This window comes from Sinohyriopsis cumingii, unplaced genomic scaffold (assembly GCF_028554795.1).
Source record: "Sinohyriopsis cumingii isolate HCF-2022 unplaced genomic scaffold, ASM2855479v2 utg000552l, whole genome shotgun sequence".
NCBI lineage: Eukaryota > Metazoa > Mollusca > Bivalvia > Unionida > Unionidae > Sinohyriopsis > Sinohyriopsis cumingii.
Genome location: NW_028315908.1, coordinates 1,153,413 through 1,170,248, shown reverse-complemented (window position 1 = coordinate 1,170,248; position 16,836 = coordinate 1,153,413). Strand labels below are relative to the sequence as shown.

General features: G+C 33.5%; 1 protein-coding gene across 2 annotated transcripts in view; it reads left to right on the top strand.

The window, feature by feature from the left end:
• The window catches only part of LOC149773822 (uncharacterized), a 29,820-nt gene that overhangs the window by 9,461 nt on the left and 3,523 nt on the right, over positions 1-16,836 (top strand). For both annotated transcript variants that reach the window (XM_089945991.1, XM_089945990.1), the window contains exons 2-6: positions 2-233; positions 2,590-2,796; positions 4,970-5,009; positions 9,751-9,850; positions 11,147-11,655. In XM_089945991.1, the coding sequence (XP_089802117.1) occupies positions 2-233; positions 2,590-2,796; positions 4,970-5,009; positions 9,751-9,850; positions 11,147-11,655 (1,088 nt within the window). The remainder of the gene's footprint in view (position 1; positions 234-2,589; positions 2,797-4,969; positions 5,010-9,750; positions 9,851-11,146; positions 11,656-16,836) is intronic.

The following is a 16,836-nucleotide window of genomic DNA, read 5'->3' as shown; positions in this document are numbered from 1 at the left end:
GTCTAAAGATGAGTCAAAACAGTTCATAACCATACAGGAGGCGTACGAAGTGCTGAGCGATCCTGTCACAAGAGAAACATACAATAAACAGTATCCAGATGCCGGCAAACCTTGGTGGAGTTCATTACGCGGCGAATGGGATAAACTGGCCATTTCACACAGACGGAAGGATCTACAAAACAGTATAATCCAAGCGCTCCATAATGCATTTTTCAACTACCAAATCTTAACTTGTAAGTGCAAATTTTATAGGGTCTTTTCACTATAGAAATGTAAGATGGCTATACTAGTCACGGCGACTGTCAGTAACGTCCATGATGTAAGCATTCAGACAATAGCAATGTATTGTAAGCGCAATGAACAATTTATCAACATTTGAAGGCGAGGGCTTGCAATACGAGTATGCTTTGACGGATAGGGAATACAAATGAAGAGAGCTTGATCCTTGAAGCCACATTACACGCACATGTGGCGGATTCCTTAGAAAACAAAGTTGGCTATTGATATTATGGTCTACAAAACTTATATCGCACCTTGAATGGAATTTAAGGAAGATATTGTTCATCCTTTGTTTAACTGTTTCAGTGGCTTTGAGAAACCCCGTATCTGGGATTATTTTTGAAAAGCTTTAAATTTTAACTTCAAATATGTTAGCAGATGGCTTCATTTTTTATATCTGCACGCCAAAAGTATAGTTTATAATAGTGAATGAAAAAAAATGTATTCTTCTCAGCTAAACATTGTTCCAGTTCCAGTTGATTCACAAAGGTAGTTTGTAGAAGAATCGAATATTTTTCATTTATATTTCATTAAGAAAAAAACTAATGTAAGTAAATAGGGACGCATGCACCATAGTGTACTTGCCCAGATTACATCACACAAGAGCTTTAGCAAATGCTCTATAATATAAAAGAGGTGTGAGAATTTTTCTGTTCATAGACATATACAAGTCCCCGATTAAACAAAGTTATCTTCCCAGTTATTACTTCACAAATAGATGCAGAAACTTCTGATTAGGCCAGATAAACACATCATTGTCCGAGTCAGTAGTTTCTAACCCTTTTCTACAACAGCAGTAGTGAGTGGGGATACACTAGGGTTCTTCCTCCACCATTAATACTGGCCGCCATGTATAGCCTATTGTGTCCTGAAAAATGGCATTAAACTCCACAACAACAACAACAACAACAATTTCCTTTATGATAGCTATTTATAGCATCATTACAATTATGCAAATTTATCAACACCACCAACATAATTTCAGATGTAGGTAATGCTTTATATACAAATCTCTGGCTTATGTTAGCATATCTCTGTCACTTTTGTGTTTGGCCTTCTACCATCATTGTCCCTAGACAGGCCCTATACAATTTTCCCGTTGTCCCTAGGCAGGCCCATCTATGTTCTAGACCCCCTTGTCCCTAGATAGTCCCATGTGCAATTCCCCTTGTCCCTAAACAGTCCCAATCCATTGTTGCTACACATTCCTGTGTTCAGTTCCTCTTGTCCTTAGTGTATCACATCCATATCAAATTCCTGTTTGTCCCCAGGGTACAAACACCCAAATTTAACATAGGAGTCCCATTGTCTCTAGGATATTCCCACTCACTAAAAACAACCATAAGCAATATTTTCTCTGAGCCTCATGAACCTGTTTTCACATTTTGATAATTTTTGCCACCTCAAAAACAATCCTGCCAACCCTCAGTGAAAAAGGTTTGGGAGCATTGGCCTAAATAAATTTTTTTGATAGGATTTCATTTGATATAAATCAGAGCAAGAATTTTAAAAAGTTAATAAGGTATTTGAAGCAAGAATTTTAAAAAATTCCAGCTCCCCTCCCCTCCATCTGCCCTTGAAAATGTTAACTTCTTCAAGACTTTACAGTATGTAAACATGATCGTTCTGGTGTGCCCCTAAATGATATATACTCACACATATAATTTCATCCAAGCATTTAAAGTGTTCTATGAACAAACATTCCTTTCTCTGTATTATTTAACTTATGTAAAAGTTGATAATGAAATATATCTGAGAGAGAATTTTTCTAAGACTAGTTTACATTTATAGTCAAATATTATTTAGAATTGGAATTGTGTTTAGATAATATTTTGTGAAAAATTTGAAAGTAATCCACCTTGGTGAAAAGTGCCGCAGAAATTTGTGGTGTGCTTTCTTAATTTTGAGCTTTGGGGATATGTTTAAACAACAAACAAAAACTGCCAAATACTGTCAGATTATATTTCATCTTTTATTGGAACATGTACCATATATTTTCATATGTACCATATATTTTCATATGTACCATATATTTTCGCTTGCAAGTCAAGCTCAATTGCTAACTGCATAGACCTAACTCTGTTGTAGTATAATATGCTGGCAGATCTAGGTCTGTTCAGTTTATTAAGAGCAATCAGTAGAAAAAACAAGATGAATACTGGTCTACTGTCAGGGTCTGTCTCATTTACAGTTATTCTCGACTTATGAATTATTATATACAGTACAAGTGCAGTGTGGCACATTGTCTAAGGCCCAGTAATTCAAGTAAATCTCTTAGCAATTACATATTTTGTCTGTTCTTAATTTCAGTCCACTTCATCAGAAATATTGCAATTGAGGTTCCTGTTTTCATGTCCAAGCTACACAGTGCGACTGACAACTGGATACACACAAAGTCTGTCGGATGGACAGGATACAGTAGTGAGATATATTCTAGTTTATATCGCAAGAAAAATTGGTGGATTCCAGAGTACAGTTCTTTTAAAGGATCATTCCGAGATTTCTTTATGGTGCTGGGTAAGATATACATTCTTAAAAGGTTAGCTTGCTCATAATTTGTTAGTTAATAATTGATTTTTAATTATAAGATATTTAATTTAGGACATGATTTCATTAATATCTGACATTTTGGGTAATGCTGAGTTAATGTTTTTGTATTGGAGCTTTATTGTATATTTGGTATTGTGGGCCTTTTACAATTTCAAAAGCATGTTTTGCCACAAGAACGTCATCAAATACATGCTTGAATTCTAAGTTATGTCAATAATTTCTAGATTACATGGATTCTAAGTTATACCTACAATATTTAAATTGCTTCTGACATCATATCTCATACTAGTCAGTTTATATATCATCCTAGTCAGTTTATATCTCATACTAGTCAGTACTTGACACTTTTCCTTTTCTTACTGTCAGCAACCTTCATTTATGTTATATTTAAAATAATAAAATCATCCTTCCCAAAATATGCATTTGTCATTTCATAAAATATAATTTAGATTAATCTGCTTGTTGCCTTTTCATATTAGCAATGGTTGCAATGTATGCATTACATATATCAACATACTACTCCTACCATTGTTTCCACCTACCCCCCTCCCTAGCAGTTTGTACCCATCCTTCAGAGTTAACAATGAAAATCATCAAGGATATGTTTGATTTGGATTTTTAACATAGCTTTAAAAAAATCAGTCATATCACTATGATGTCTGCAGTGTGACAGTTTATAATGATGTCTACACTGGAGCATTATTTCACAAACATGTAGCATCATGTCCCACCCAGTCATATTATCCTGACACCAACCCGATCAGTCCTAGCAGTAACCTCTTCATACTGAGCACCAAGTGAGGCAGCTGCTTGTACCATTTTTATACTTCTTTGGTATGACTCTGCTGAGGTTCAAACCCAGGACCTGCCGCATCTGAGGCGGTTGCTCTAACCACGAAGCCACCAGAGCGGTCCATCTTGGATATAAATAATGTACAAAACTTACTCATTTCATTTATTGATTTATAATATCTCACTTGATTGCTACCAATCAGTCCCAAATATTGTCACCTTCTCCATGTTTCAAACCTAATGGAACTTCACTACTTACATGGTGTTCATATTTGCATGGCTAGTCTGTGTTTTTCATGTAATGGGAGTGATGTAGTTCATAGTGTTCTCTAGACTCTGGATATTTCCATTGATATCTGTAATATCGAGATGTAATTGCATATTTTTGCTCCAATTTTTTAATTTTTTGGGACAGGGCTCTGAGTGGCCGAGTGGTCTGAAGTGCTCACCGTTACAGATCACTGCCGTTTCACCTCTGTCTGCGTGGGTTCGAGTCTACTGCTTTGACAATGTGGGTATGTGAGAAAGCTTGCCAGTAGCTTCTTGTGGGTCATTGGTTTTTTCAGAGTTTTTCCTCCACCAGTGATGCTGGCTGCCATGTATAGCCTATCTTCTGCTGAAAAATGGCATTAAACAATAATAAATGTTTTGGGAAATATTAGAATTAGACATGACATACATTGGATGCAGATGACAATGTGTTTACCTTCTATGTATGTGTAGCCCTTCACTGAAAATGGAATCTTCCAAAACGTGGAAAATGTCATCGAGCAGGTTCCTCAATTACATTGAAACTTTTGTTTGATTTGAAATGCGAAGAAGTTGGAAATGTTATGGACTGCATGGTGACAGTTTAGTTAGAAATTATAAATCATTGAATCGCATGAGTAAGTTTTGTGCATTTTTTAAAATATCTTTGAAGCTTTTATTTTTAAAATTGTATGAGAGATGTACAGACTGCAGTGGGGTTAAATGGAAATTATAGAACATCTGTCTGTTCTCTTCTGTTCCATTTGGTTTGTGTATTTCTCCCATTCTTGCTAACCAGATAACCATCTCACTATCTCTTAAGCTAAATATCTACCATATATACTCGCTTATAAGTTGATTAAAAGGGCAAACAACAAAGATCCTGATCTGCCATAGCATAATGTGCCTGCAGATCAGGGTCTATGTTGTTTGTTCTACTTATTACTCCTAACAAACTGCACTGTCATCTGCTGGTACATTTTGGAATGACAGATCTTGGTAGACTGTGCAGTTTGTAATTGGACTCATAATCAGATATATACAGTATATCTATATAAACCTTAATATATTGATGTATAATGTTTAAACTACTTTTCAGGCCTATCCACAGTTTGTTTGATCGCAAAATACCTGAGCAGGTAAGAGTTTTGTTGAATATGCATTTTATATGTTATTTAACATGAATTATGTGACCTACATGCCATTTGGTATGTAGTGTATTCATGAATATATCTCTGTGTAATGTGACCTACATGCCATTTGGTATGTAGTGTATTCATGAATACATCTCTGTGTAATGTGACCTACATGCCATTTGGTATGTAGTGTATTCATGAATACATCTCTGTGTAATGTGACCTACATGCCATTTGGTATGTAGTGTATTCATGAATACATCTCTGTGTAATGTGACCTACATGCCATTTGGTATGTAGTGTATTCATGAATACATCTCTGTGTAATGTGACCTACATGCCATTTGGTATGTAGTGTATTCATGAATACATCTCTGTGTAATGTGACAAGATGCCATTTGGTATGTAGTGTATTCATGAACACATCTCTGTGTAATGTGACAAGATTCCATTTTGTTAAATGATATTTCCTCTATTGTATAGTTTCTCACCATGAAAGCCATATATGATGGACGCCATATGCAAACAAAAAAATAGTTTTCTTCAGAGTAGTAAAGAGTTTATGCTGTGATTTTAAAAACCCTCTTGCAATTCAAGCGTTTCAACTGTATTTTTGTACTTATATGTATTTTAATGGTACATTCTTTAATTGTTTTAATGAAGAACTAATTTTTTAAGATAATTTTGACTTAAAAGTACATGGATTTTTTTCAGTATAAAGCCACAGGATTTAGCTCAGAGTTTTGCACTTTAACTTCTCCATTCACTATCAGCATGAACATTTTACAAACATCGTGCATAATAAAGCAGTATAATGTAAGTATCATTATTGAATGATTCAAGTGATGATGTACAATATGAAAATATATCAGCAGGGATAGAAAAGTATTGTTATTGTTACATGGAGGTGAACAAACCAAAGTGACAAGAAAAATAACACAAGTAATTTGTTTATGTATTTAATTCCATTGCTGTTAATTTAATTCTAAAATGTAAGAGCTCTTGAGAAAGTTTTGTACATTTGCTTAAACATTAAACAAAGATTTCTTGTGATATTTGTACAGAGGGTTCATACACTGATTCATAATGTATCTCACAGAAGACTAGATATTTTCTACTGATAAAATAATTTCACATTATAGAAAATCACTTCTACAGGGATGGTCCTGGCTTTTAAAAAGCTGTCGCCAAAAAAATTGCCAACCTCAATATTTGGTCGCCAATTTTCAAAAAGTGTCACCAGATCAAGTAGTGTACATTTTTTCAAGTGTTAATTTAGTCTATTAATGTAACAGGCAATGAAAATTACAAAAGATGTGTAGTTAATACTCTAATTACAACAAGCATTAACAAAATGTTACACAGTGTTACATGAAGATCCGTTGCGATTTTAGGGCTGCCCACTTGTTGAATGCAGTTTCAAAGTCTAATTTTTCACACCTGTACATGCTGATTCTCATTAAATTCTCGAGAGATGAGATGCAGAGTTTATTTCTGATGTCAGTTTTTATGAGGTTCATCTTACTGAATCCATGTTCACAGTCCACAGTGCTGACAGGTGACACCAGTAGTCTCTCAGCAGCCCCCCTCCCCTTATGGCTAGCTTCACAAAGCTTGTAGTGAATTGCTTCCTAATTCCCAAGAATGATCACTGAATGCTGTATAAATTTTCTCGACAAGCAAAATATGATCTCCATTCCCACGAATGAAACTTACACGAGTCAACACCTGGCAATATTAGACTGTATATATAAGCATAAATTCACACCCAGTTTAGGGATTCTTTCACTCCTGTATTTTGAGAAATAAATAATTGTTATTAATTATGCAAAACTGTTTTTTTGTGCTATTTCTTGTTGCAGAGTTTAAGTCTCTGCAGCCGTAACATGGATTGATGGCAAAAGGAAAAGATCAATGAGTAAAATGCTGCACTGGCGACAGATATAATTGTGACTGAGATTTTTTTCCATTTGCTTTGTATTTATACGCAGTAGTCGTTACTTCAAAGGTTATCAGTTTTCTATGAAGGTTCAGCAAAACTATTATATTGGTATATTTAAAAAAAACAAAAACAACAGAAGGATTAACCATTCAATTAATTGTATCTGTTCTATTCGCGGCTTCAGAAGTCGGTCAGTTGTAGGTATAGTTCGGTAGCATGACTGACAGTATCACAGCATACAGTACTCAGCCCAGATGTCAGCATAGCAGATTATGATGTAACAATACACTGTAAAGATGGGGTTGTTAATACGAACAAAGGATCGTTTGTGTAACAGATTGATTTCAATGCATTGCTTAGTCAAGTTTGTGGCTTCCTTTCGTTCTCCCTTTTAATGTATCCAGTCCAAATCCATGATTGTATGTACAAATTAAATAACCAAAAAGTCTGTCGCCAAAAAAATCACCAGATGGGATATTTTCGTCGCCAATAAGGAAAAAAAATCGCAATTTGCGACATTGGTGAAGCCCAGGACGATCCCTGCTTCTATCTGTGTTGTAGCATACAGATACCAGAATTATTTGATAATTGGATCTAAGATTGTTTAAGAAATTTTGTATTTGTTAAAGCATTTTTAATGTGTTTGTATCTCATTTTCATTCTTAGTCCACCAGATAGATTGTCTGTATGTAATATTCACATTCTTTTTGATATTATTTTCAAAACCAGAAAAGTTCAAACTTTGGAAAGATGATGAAATCATTCTTGAAGGTACCTTTCTTTCTGTAACACAGATTGTAGTAATTATAAATGATCCCCCTGGTGCTGGTATCTCAAGACAATTTGTTCCCATTCCTAGTTTGCTGGTGAATTTACTTCATTTTCCATATTTAGCCTAATGATGTACTGTGTAATTGTGGAATTTGAAAATGTATAAAATAAATTTGGCCTTCTTTCCTGACCTTATGTTTTGTTTAGAGCAATTTTGTCATATGATGTTGCATCTGTTGCTTTGGACAGCTATTGCCAAATCAACATGTATGACCCTATATCAAGAACCCGACCTATTGACTATTATGAAACATAGGTTAGGGTCATTCATGGAATAATGATACTTGTTTATTTCTTATAATTCATCAGACACCTGTAGATACATGCAGTGTACTTGACATAGGTATGTATACTAGAACTGTGTGATGCCCCAAATGTCACAATACAATATGTATTACAGTATAGATGTTTGAGTATGATACATATCATGGTACAAAATTCCTGATATTCTATGTATCCAGACACAGAAATCTTGATAAAATATTTATCATGGTAAAAGGTCCTGATATAATGTGTTATGGCATAAAAGTCTGGTAAGATATGTACATTAGTTCAGACATATATATCATGGTACAGAAGCACGATAGGTGCATTAGTCCAGATATGATATTATCATGGTACAGAAGCACGATAGGTGCATTAGTCCAGATATGATATTATCATGGTACAGAAGTCCCAATATGAGACATGGTAGACACCAGTTGGTTAAAGTTTGCTATAAATATCTAACAAGTTTGATTTTTTTTCATGATAACGTTTTTGAACACACTTGCTTCAGCTTTTTGAATAAAGTTTGTATTTAAAACCTCCATAAGAAACAAAATATAGAACTAAAATTAGCTGATACAGAAATTAAAATGCAGGGGATGCAAATGCAAATCCAAAGTAATTTTGTAAATTTACATTAAAGCATTTTTAGTTCTCGCTAGTCTGTTGTTCATATGAGAATATGTGAATGGTGATATTTAATTACCTTAAAATGTTGATATTCTTAATTCATACACTGTTTTATTAATGCTTTGATGTGTGTACCCTATCCTATCCCCACTCTTACTACATGTACCTACCATGCATGAAAAAAGCTTTCTTGTCTACACCTACTATTTACTATGTATCCTGCAAGATGGGGTTTCTCAGTTGCTTACATATACCTAAAAAAGAGTGCTTCATTAATGGGGTCTTTAATTTTACTGGGGATACTGATATTTGTAGAGCTTCATTTTTGTTTTTGTTACATCGTACTAGTTGGATGAATGAACTTGAGGATGTATTTACCTGACAATTTTTATAGTTGAACACATTTGAGATGGCCAGGTATATATACTTTTTTTCTATCAGTTTTCACCAGTATAAATCAAGGCAAGTAAAGTTGCCCAGTACATTTCACTTTCAAGCATTTTATTCAAACTTTGATGTCAAGATATTTTCAAGTTGTTACATGTTTTATATATCTGCCATAAGGCAGAACATATTACTGGTATGTTATTATACTGTATCAATTTTATATCTGCACAATAACAGTTGTACTGTTAACAAACTTTGTGGATTACTTGCATTTGGGGTCAAAAGATCAAAGGGACAGGACACTGTGGCTTATAAAAATGGTTTTCACAAAATAACATTATCATTACATCGCTGGCCTGAATCAAAACTTTGTGAATAGTGGCTGGCACTTGGGTAAAAAAGAAGCCTTTTATTTTGGGGTCAGAAGGTAAAAGGTTAAAGCCAGTGTGACTTAAGGATAAAAGTGACTTTTGTATAAGTATATCTGTTGTCTACATGAAGGACTTATTAAACATGGGGTGGACATATAATTTACTGTTCACAGTACTCTTCATATGACTTCAGATAGTCATATTTTTCATTTTAGCAGCATGTTAATACAATACAAATTTAGAAAGTATTTGCTGTTATGTTTTAATTATGCTTGAAAGTCATAAAAAATTTACAGTTTGTGGCCTTCTATTTCAGGTTAAAGATTGTTCAAGCAGTATCATTTCCATTTTTTTTCAACCCAGTTATATTTCCTATCTGGCTAGCAGTATATCTCCCGCTTTTGATCATGAAAAAGGTAAGTGACACAGAGGTATAAATACATGTAAAATAAAAATGAAATCATATGAATGTGTTAGAAATAATTGAGTTTTGCATTGATGCATTGGTGACTTGTGCATTGTTAGTTATGTGCATTACCTCTCTCCATTTAACTAGTTCCTTTGTATTTTGGACTTTTCTTCCTTCAGAAATTTTTAATAAAGTATGCACAACATTTTTTTTTAAATTCGGGTGATTGGGAGATCATTGTATGACAGTTCTCTCCCCTGGCTATTGTCATTGTTTAGCAAGTTAAATTCTGTGTTAGTATGTGAATTGTTACTTTTTGAATTAGGATAGCATTTGTTCTGCACTTTGTTTGCCTGGCTAGAAGGTCAAATTTGAAATTGTTTTCCCCTGGAAATCATGCTAAAATGTTTCGTATAGTCTGATTCCATTGCATCTATTGACATCTTAAATTCATGCTTGCAAATTCTCTATGTCCTTTTGCTGTTTACAAACCTATTTCGTTGTAGTTTCCTCAATGAGAAGTGTATAGAACAAATTTCATTGCAACATTTATTAATAACACCATCGAGCTCTCCTCAACCTTGTACTCTTTCTACTTTCTGCCATCACTCATCTTCTTGATATTGCTGTTTAGATCAACATGTAATACAAATAGTTGCTTCTACTTTTTCAAATATGGTTGACATGAAAGCACAGGAGTTAATATGCATACTGTTAATGAGATCATAATAAAAAAAATTAGTTTTAGTTTTTACTTATTTAGCTAAGTATGCCAGATCACTATAGGATACATAACTGTTATTATGAGTTACATTAACTATTTTTGGTTATATTAACTATTATGACTTACATTAACTGTTATCAGTTACATTAACTATTATGACTTATGTTAACTATTATCACTTACATTGACTGTTATTACATTAACTATTATTATCACTTTAACTGTTATGAGTTATATTAACTATTATGAGTTATATTAACTGTTATGAGTTATATTAACTATTTTCACTTACATTGACTGGTATTACATTAACTATTATTATCACTTTAACTGTTATCAGTTATATTAACTATTATGACTTATATTAACTGTTATCAGTTATATTTAACTGTTATCAGTTAAAAGTTGTTCAGGACCTAATAATGCAGGTTACTATTAATAAATGTTTCAAGTATTTATTCTACTTGCCAGTTTAACTCTGATGTGTGTGTACGTGTCTGTGTGAATATACATGTGTGTGTGTGTGATCATCATTTCTATTAAAATTTCAGCTTGATTTATTGTAACTTTTTGTTTCAGCTGCCATATATATTTGCACTTGTCCTGGTCTTCTTTGAAATAGCTGTATATAGAACATTTGCCAGGAAAATACTATCAGACATCTTGCAAAACATTGATGAAGGTGTAAAAACATATGAAAAGGAGATTTTCTACTATATTCTTGTGGCAACAATCGTCTCATTTCCAGTCTTTAATAAATATCGAGATCAAATTCACTTGTTTACTCGAATATGCCTGTGTGCTGTGACTCACATAGCTACCTGTGTTGCAGTGTTCAAAGCAATGATATTTAAAGATGCAGTGTCTTTCTTTGTGTGCTTGACCATGTTAATTATTTTAATTGATAAGTTTCCAATCACAGTTACTGCTTTCATGTACTTGTTGATACAGATAATTTCTGGTTATTGCTTAGGCGCGTCACCAGTACTGTTTATCTTAACAATAAGTTTGGTATTCATGAGCTGGCCGGTTTCATACTTGTTTGAAGGAGCAAGACGATCATCGCTTTATTATCTACAGTTGTTGTGGTAAGTTTCTATGATTTAACCCACTTTCTTCTGCCTTTAAATATATGTTGGATATAAAATAAAGCAGCATTCCATCCTTAATACAGATACCAGTATAGTATTTTTTTGAAAAGAAATATACCAGCACACCTTCCTGAATACAAATACCACTACAGGTAGTTCTTTGACAAGAAATACACAGCATACATTCCTTATTACTAATACCAGTACAGTAGTTGTTTGACAAGAAATACACAGCATACATTCCTTATTACTAATACCAGTACAGTAGTTGTATGACAAGAAATACACATCATACATTCCTTATTACTAACACCAGTACAGTAGTTGTTTGACAAGAAATACACAGCATAAATTCCTTATTACTAATACCACTACAGTAGTTGTTTGACAAGAAATACACATCATACATTCCTTATTACTAACACCAGTACAGTAGTTGTTTGACAAGAAATACACAGCATAAATTCCTTATTACTAACACCAGTACAGTAGTTGTTTGACAAGAAATACACAGCATAAATTCCTTATTACTAATACCACTACAGTAGTTGTTTGACAAGAAATACACAGCATAAATTCCTTATTACTAACACCACTACAGTAGTTGTATGACAAGAAATACACATCATACATTCCTTATTACTAACACCAGTACAGTAGTTGTTTGACAAGAAATACACAGCATAAATTCCTTATTACTAACACCAGTACAGTAGTTATTTGACAAGAAATACACAGCATAAATTCCTTATTACTAATACCACTACAGTAGTTGTTTGACAAGAAATACACAGCATAAATTCCTTATTACTAACACCACTACAGTAGTTGTATGACAAGAAATACACATCATACATTCCTTGTTACTAACACCAGTACAGTAGTTGTTTGACAAGAAATACACATCATACATTCCTTATTACTAATACCACTACAGTAGTTGTTTGACAAGAAATACACAGCATAAATTCCTTATTACTAATACCAGTACAGTAGTTGTTTGACAAGAAATACACATCATACATTCCTTACTACTAATACCAGTATAGTCATTGTTTGATAAACAAATATACCAGCACACCTTTCTGAATACAAATACCAGTACAGTAATTCTTTAACATGAAATATAACAAAATACCTTCCTTGATACAGATGCTGGTAATTTGTTCCCAGAAGTCAAAATACTATCAAAACACAGTACTTCTAACGCTGTACAAAAAGCGTACTTTCTTTATTTGCCACATAGCTTTATCTGCTAATAAAGGTCATCTGTGTTGATCCGTACAGTGCTGTAGATAAAAGCAGGTTTTCTTTATTTACCACATATTTTTAAATGTTTAGTAATGTCATCTGTGTGGATGCATTCCATTTTAGGTCTGTGAATTTCAGGCAGATTTTCTAAATATATTGTATTATTAACACAGGCATGTCCATTCTTGGGCACTCAAGATCGTATTTTATAGGAGTGAATTTTTTCTTCAAATTGTGTTGGCCTGCTATGGAACCCAAGGGAGGAATACAAAAAACATGATAGCAGTCAGCATAATCAGATGGCTCTTTTAATTATAATATATAGAAGCAGTGCATTTTGAACATAACTTGTAATATGAAATAATGGTGAATATTACAGTTATATTGTTGGTTTGTCAGTGTAGCAACAAAACCTTTCATTCCATAATGAATGGTTACAGTCTCCTATTGAGGAGAGAAATGAAGGCTAACACCAAACTAGGTTATCAGCTAAAAAAAATGAATCACGAGCTATGGCATTGTAGGATATACAGCCAGCAATAAGTAATAATTCAAATGATATACAACTAATCACAAGTAATAGAACATGTGATATACAGCCACTCACAAGTAATAATACAAACGATGTACAGCCAATCACAAGTAATAATACAAACGATGTACAGCCAATCACAAGTAATAATACAAACGATGTACAGCCAATCACAAGTAATAATACAAACGATGTACAGCCAATCACAAGTAAAAATACAAATGATGTACAGCCAATCACAAGTAATAGCCAATCACAAGTAATAATACAAATGATGTACAGCCAATCACAAGTAATAATACATGTGATATACAGCCACTCACAAGTAATAATACAAACGATGTACAGCCACTCACAAGTAATAATACAAATGATGTACAGCCAATCACAAGTAATAATACAAACGATGTACAGCCAATCACAAGTAATAATACAAACGATGTACAGCCAATCACAAGTAATAATACAAACGATGTACAGCCAATCACAAGTAATAATACAAATGATGTACAGCCAATCACAAGTAATAATACAAATGATGTACAGCCACTCACAAGTAATAATACATGTGATATACAGCCAATCACAAGTAATAATACAAATGATGTACAGCCAATCACAAGTAATAATACATGTGATATACAGCCACTCACAAGTAATAATACAAACGATGTACAGCCACTCACAAGTAATAATACAAACGATGTACAGCCAATCACAAGTAATAATACAAACGATGTACAGCCAATCACAAGTAATAATACAAACGATGTACAGCCAATCACAAGTAATAATACAAACGATGTACAGCCAATCACAAGTAATAATACATGTGATATACAGCCACTCACAAGTAATAATACAAACGATGTACAGCCACTCACAAGTAATAATACAAACGATGTACAGCCAATCACAAGTAATAATACAAACGATGTACAGCCAATCACAAGTAATAATACAAACGATGTACAGCCAATCACAAGTAATAATACAAACAATGTACAGCCAATCACAAGTAATAATACAAACGATGTACAGCCAATCACAAGTAAAAATACAAATGATGTACAGCCAATCACAAGTAATAGCCAATCACAAGTAATAATACAAATGATGTACAGCCAATCACAAGTAATAATACAAATGATGTACAGCCAATCACAAGTAATAATACAAACGATGTACAGCCACTCACAAGTAATAATACAAACGATGTACAGCCAATCACAAGTAATAATACAAATGATGTACAGCCACTCACAAGTAATAATACAAACGATGTACAGCCAATCACAAGTAATAATACAAATGATGTACAGCCAATCACAAGTAATAATACAAATGATATACAGCCAATCACAAGTAATAATACAAATGATATACAGGCAATTGCAAGTAATAATACAAATGATGTACAGCCTATCACAAATAATAATATAAATGATGTACAGCCAGTCACAAGTAATAATACAAATGATGTACAGGCAATTGCAAGTAATAATACAAATGATATACAGGCAATCACAGGTAATAATACAAATGATGTACAGCCTATCATAAGTAACATTACAAATGATGTACAGCCAATCACAAGTAATAATACAAATGATATACAGTCAATCACAGGTTATAATATGAATGATGATCACCTTTAAAAACAGGCGAAAACACACAAGTGTTAACTGTCCTCAAGATCACCTATATTAATCAGTTACCTGTCTTACTCATCTAGTTTATCAATGTCCAGAAAGTCGGTATAATGAACAAATGAAAATCCATTAAGCAATTACTGTATATACTCACTTAACTCATTCAGCCCTGGAGTTTTGTGTTGTTTTCGCCTGAAATGCAAGTAGGAAACACATTTTGGGGGCTATTTCTGAATACACCCTAATACATCCACTTCAACAGATTTTCCATTAGCCTATGCCTAGTTGTATTAGAAACATCATTTTCCATCGGTTATTTTGCTCGTGCATGAGCAGAAGCGTAAAAGTTGGAGTTGCTTAATGGACCCATCATTTTCGTATCAAGACCACTCTTTATTCCAAATGTACACCTTATCCTACTTTTGATTCAGACCATGGGCAGATATTGGGTGGGGAAAAAATGGGTCCAGAAGATTAGGTTTTTCCCTCTGTATTTTGTAGTGCAACTAGAAAATCCAGATTATTTGGTATCATTGTAGAGCTATATCTGTCTGCTTGTTTGTAATACCACCCACTTTGGTGTATCTTAAATGACCTTGATGCTGCAGAGCTCGGAAGTAGGGTACAGCCTCATCATGCCTACAGGCAGGATTGGGGCTGAATGAGTTAAAATTCAAGTCCAACTGAAAAATGCATAGACACAAATCTGCCATTACATAATATACTGCATTTTGTTAGGAGTAATTAGTGGAACAAACAAGATAGATCCTGATCTGCTGGCACATTATGCAACAGTAGATCAGGGCCTATGTTGTTTGCAGTTTGAGTCAGCTTATAAGAGAGTACCTATATATATGGTATGTGTCTTAAGAGGTCAATTGTTTTACTTTACAGAGGTGAATGCTTAAGATTGGCTTAACTGTGAATAAATTGAGGTCTTCATTGGAAGACTGGTTTATTGCCAAATATGTTGCCTCATTGAACATAGTATTGATAAATAAATAAATAAATAAATCCTAAATAAGCATAAAAGAAGCCTGAAGTTCCAGCAAGATTGGTAAACAATGTTATTTGCTAGTGAATTGCCAAATTCCAAATCTTATACTTGTTTATCATCATATCAGTTCTTACACATGTTGACACTAGCTTGACATATCTTCCAAAAACCAAGAAAAAGTACTGATGGAAATCAGTAATCTATGAAAAGGATTTAGTGCCAAAGCTCAATAATGTTATTAAGGGGAATTAGTGCCAAATTTATTAATCTTATCAAAGGGAAATGGTGCCAAATATTAAAATAATCTTATAGAAGGGAAATGGTGTCAAAGGTCATTAATGTTATGCAACAAAAATAGTGCCAATAGGTTAGTAATCTTCTGAAGGGGAAAGAGTGCCAAAGTTTAGAAATCCTATGAGAGGGAAATAGTGGCAGTGCTCAGGAATCTTAAGAAAGGGAAATAGTGCAAAAGTTCATTAATGTTGCCAGAAACTTGTAAATATTTTGCATGGGAAATAGTGCCAGCATTCAATAATCTCATGAAAAGTAAATTGTGCTAAAATTCAGTAATCCTAGAAAATGTAAATAATGCCACAGTTTAATAATCTTATGAAAGTGAAATAGTGCCAAAGTTTAATAATCTTATGTAAGGGAAATAATGCCAAAGATCAAAAATTTTATGATGGGGAAATAGTGCTAAAGAGCAGTTCTTTTATGAAAGGGAAATAATGCCAGTGCTCAGTAAT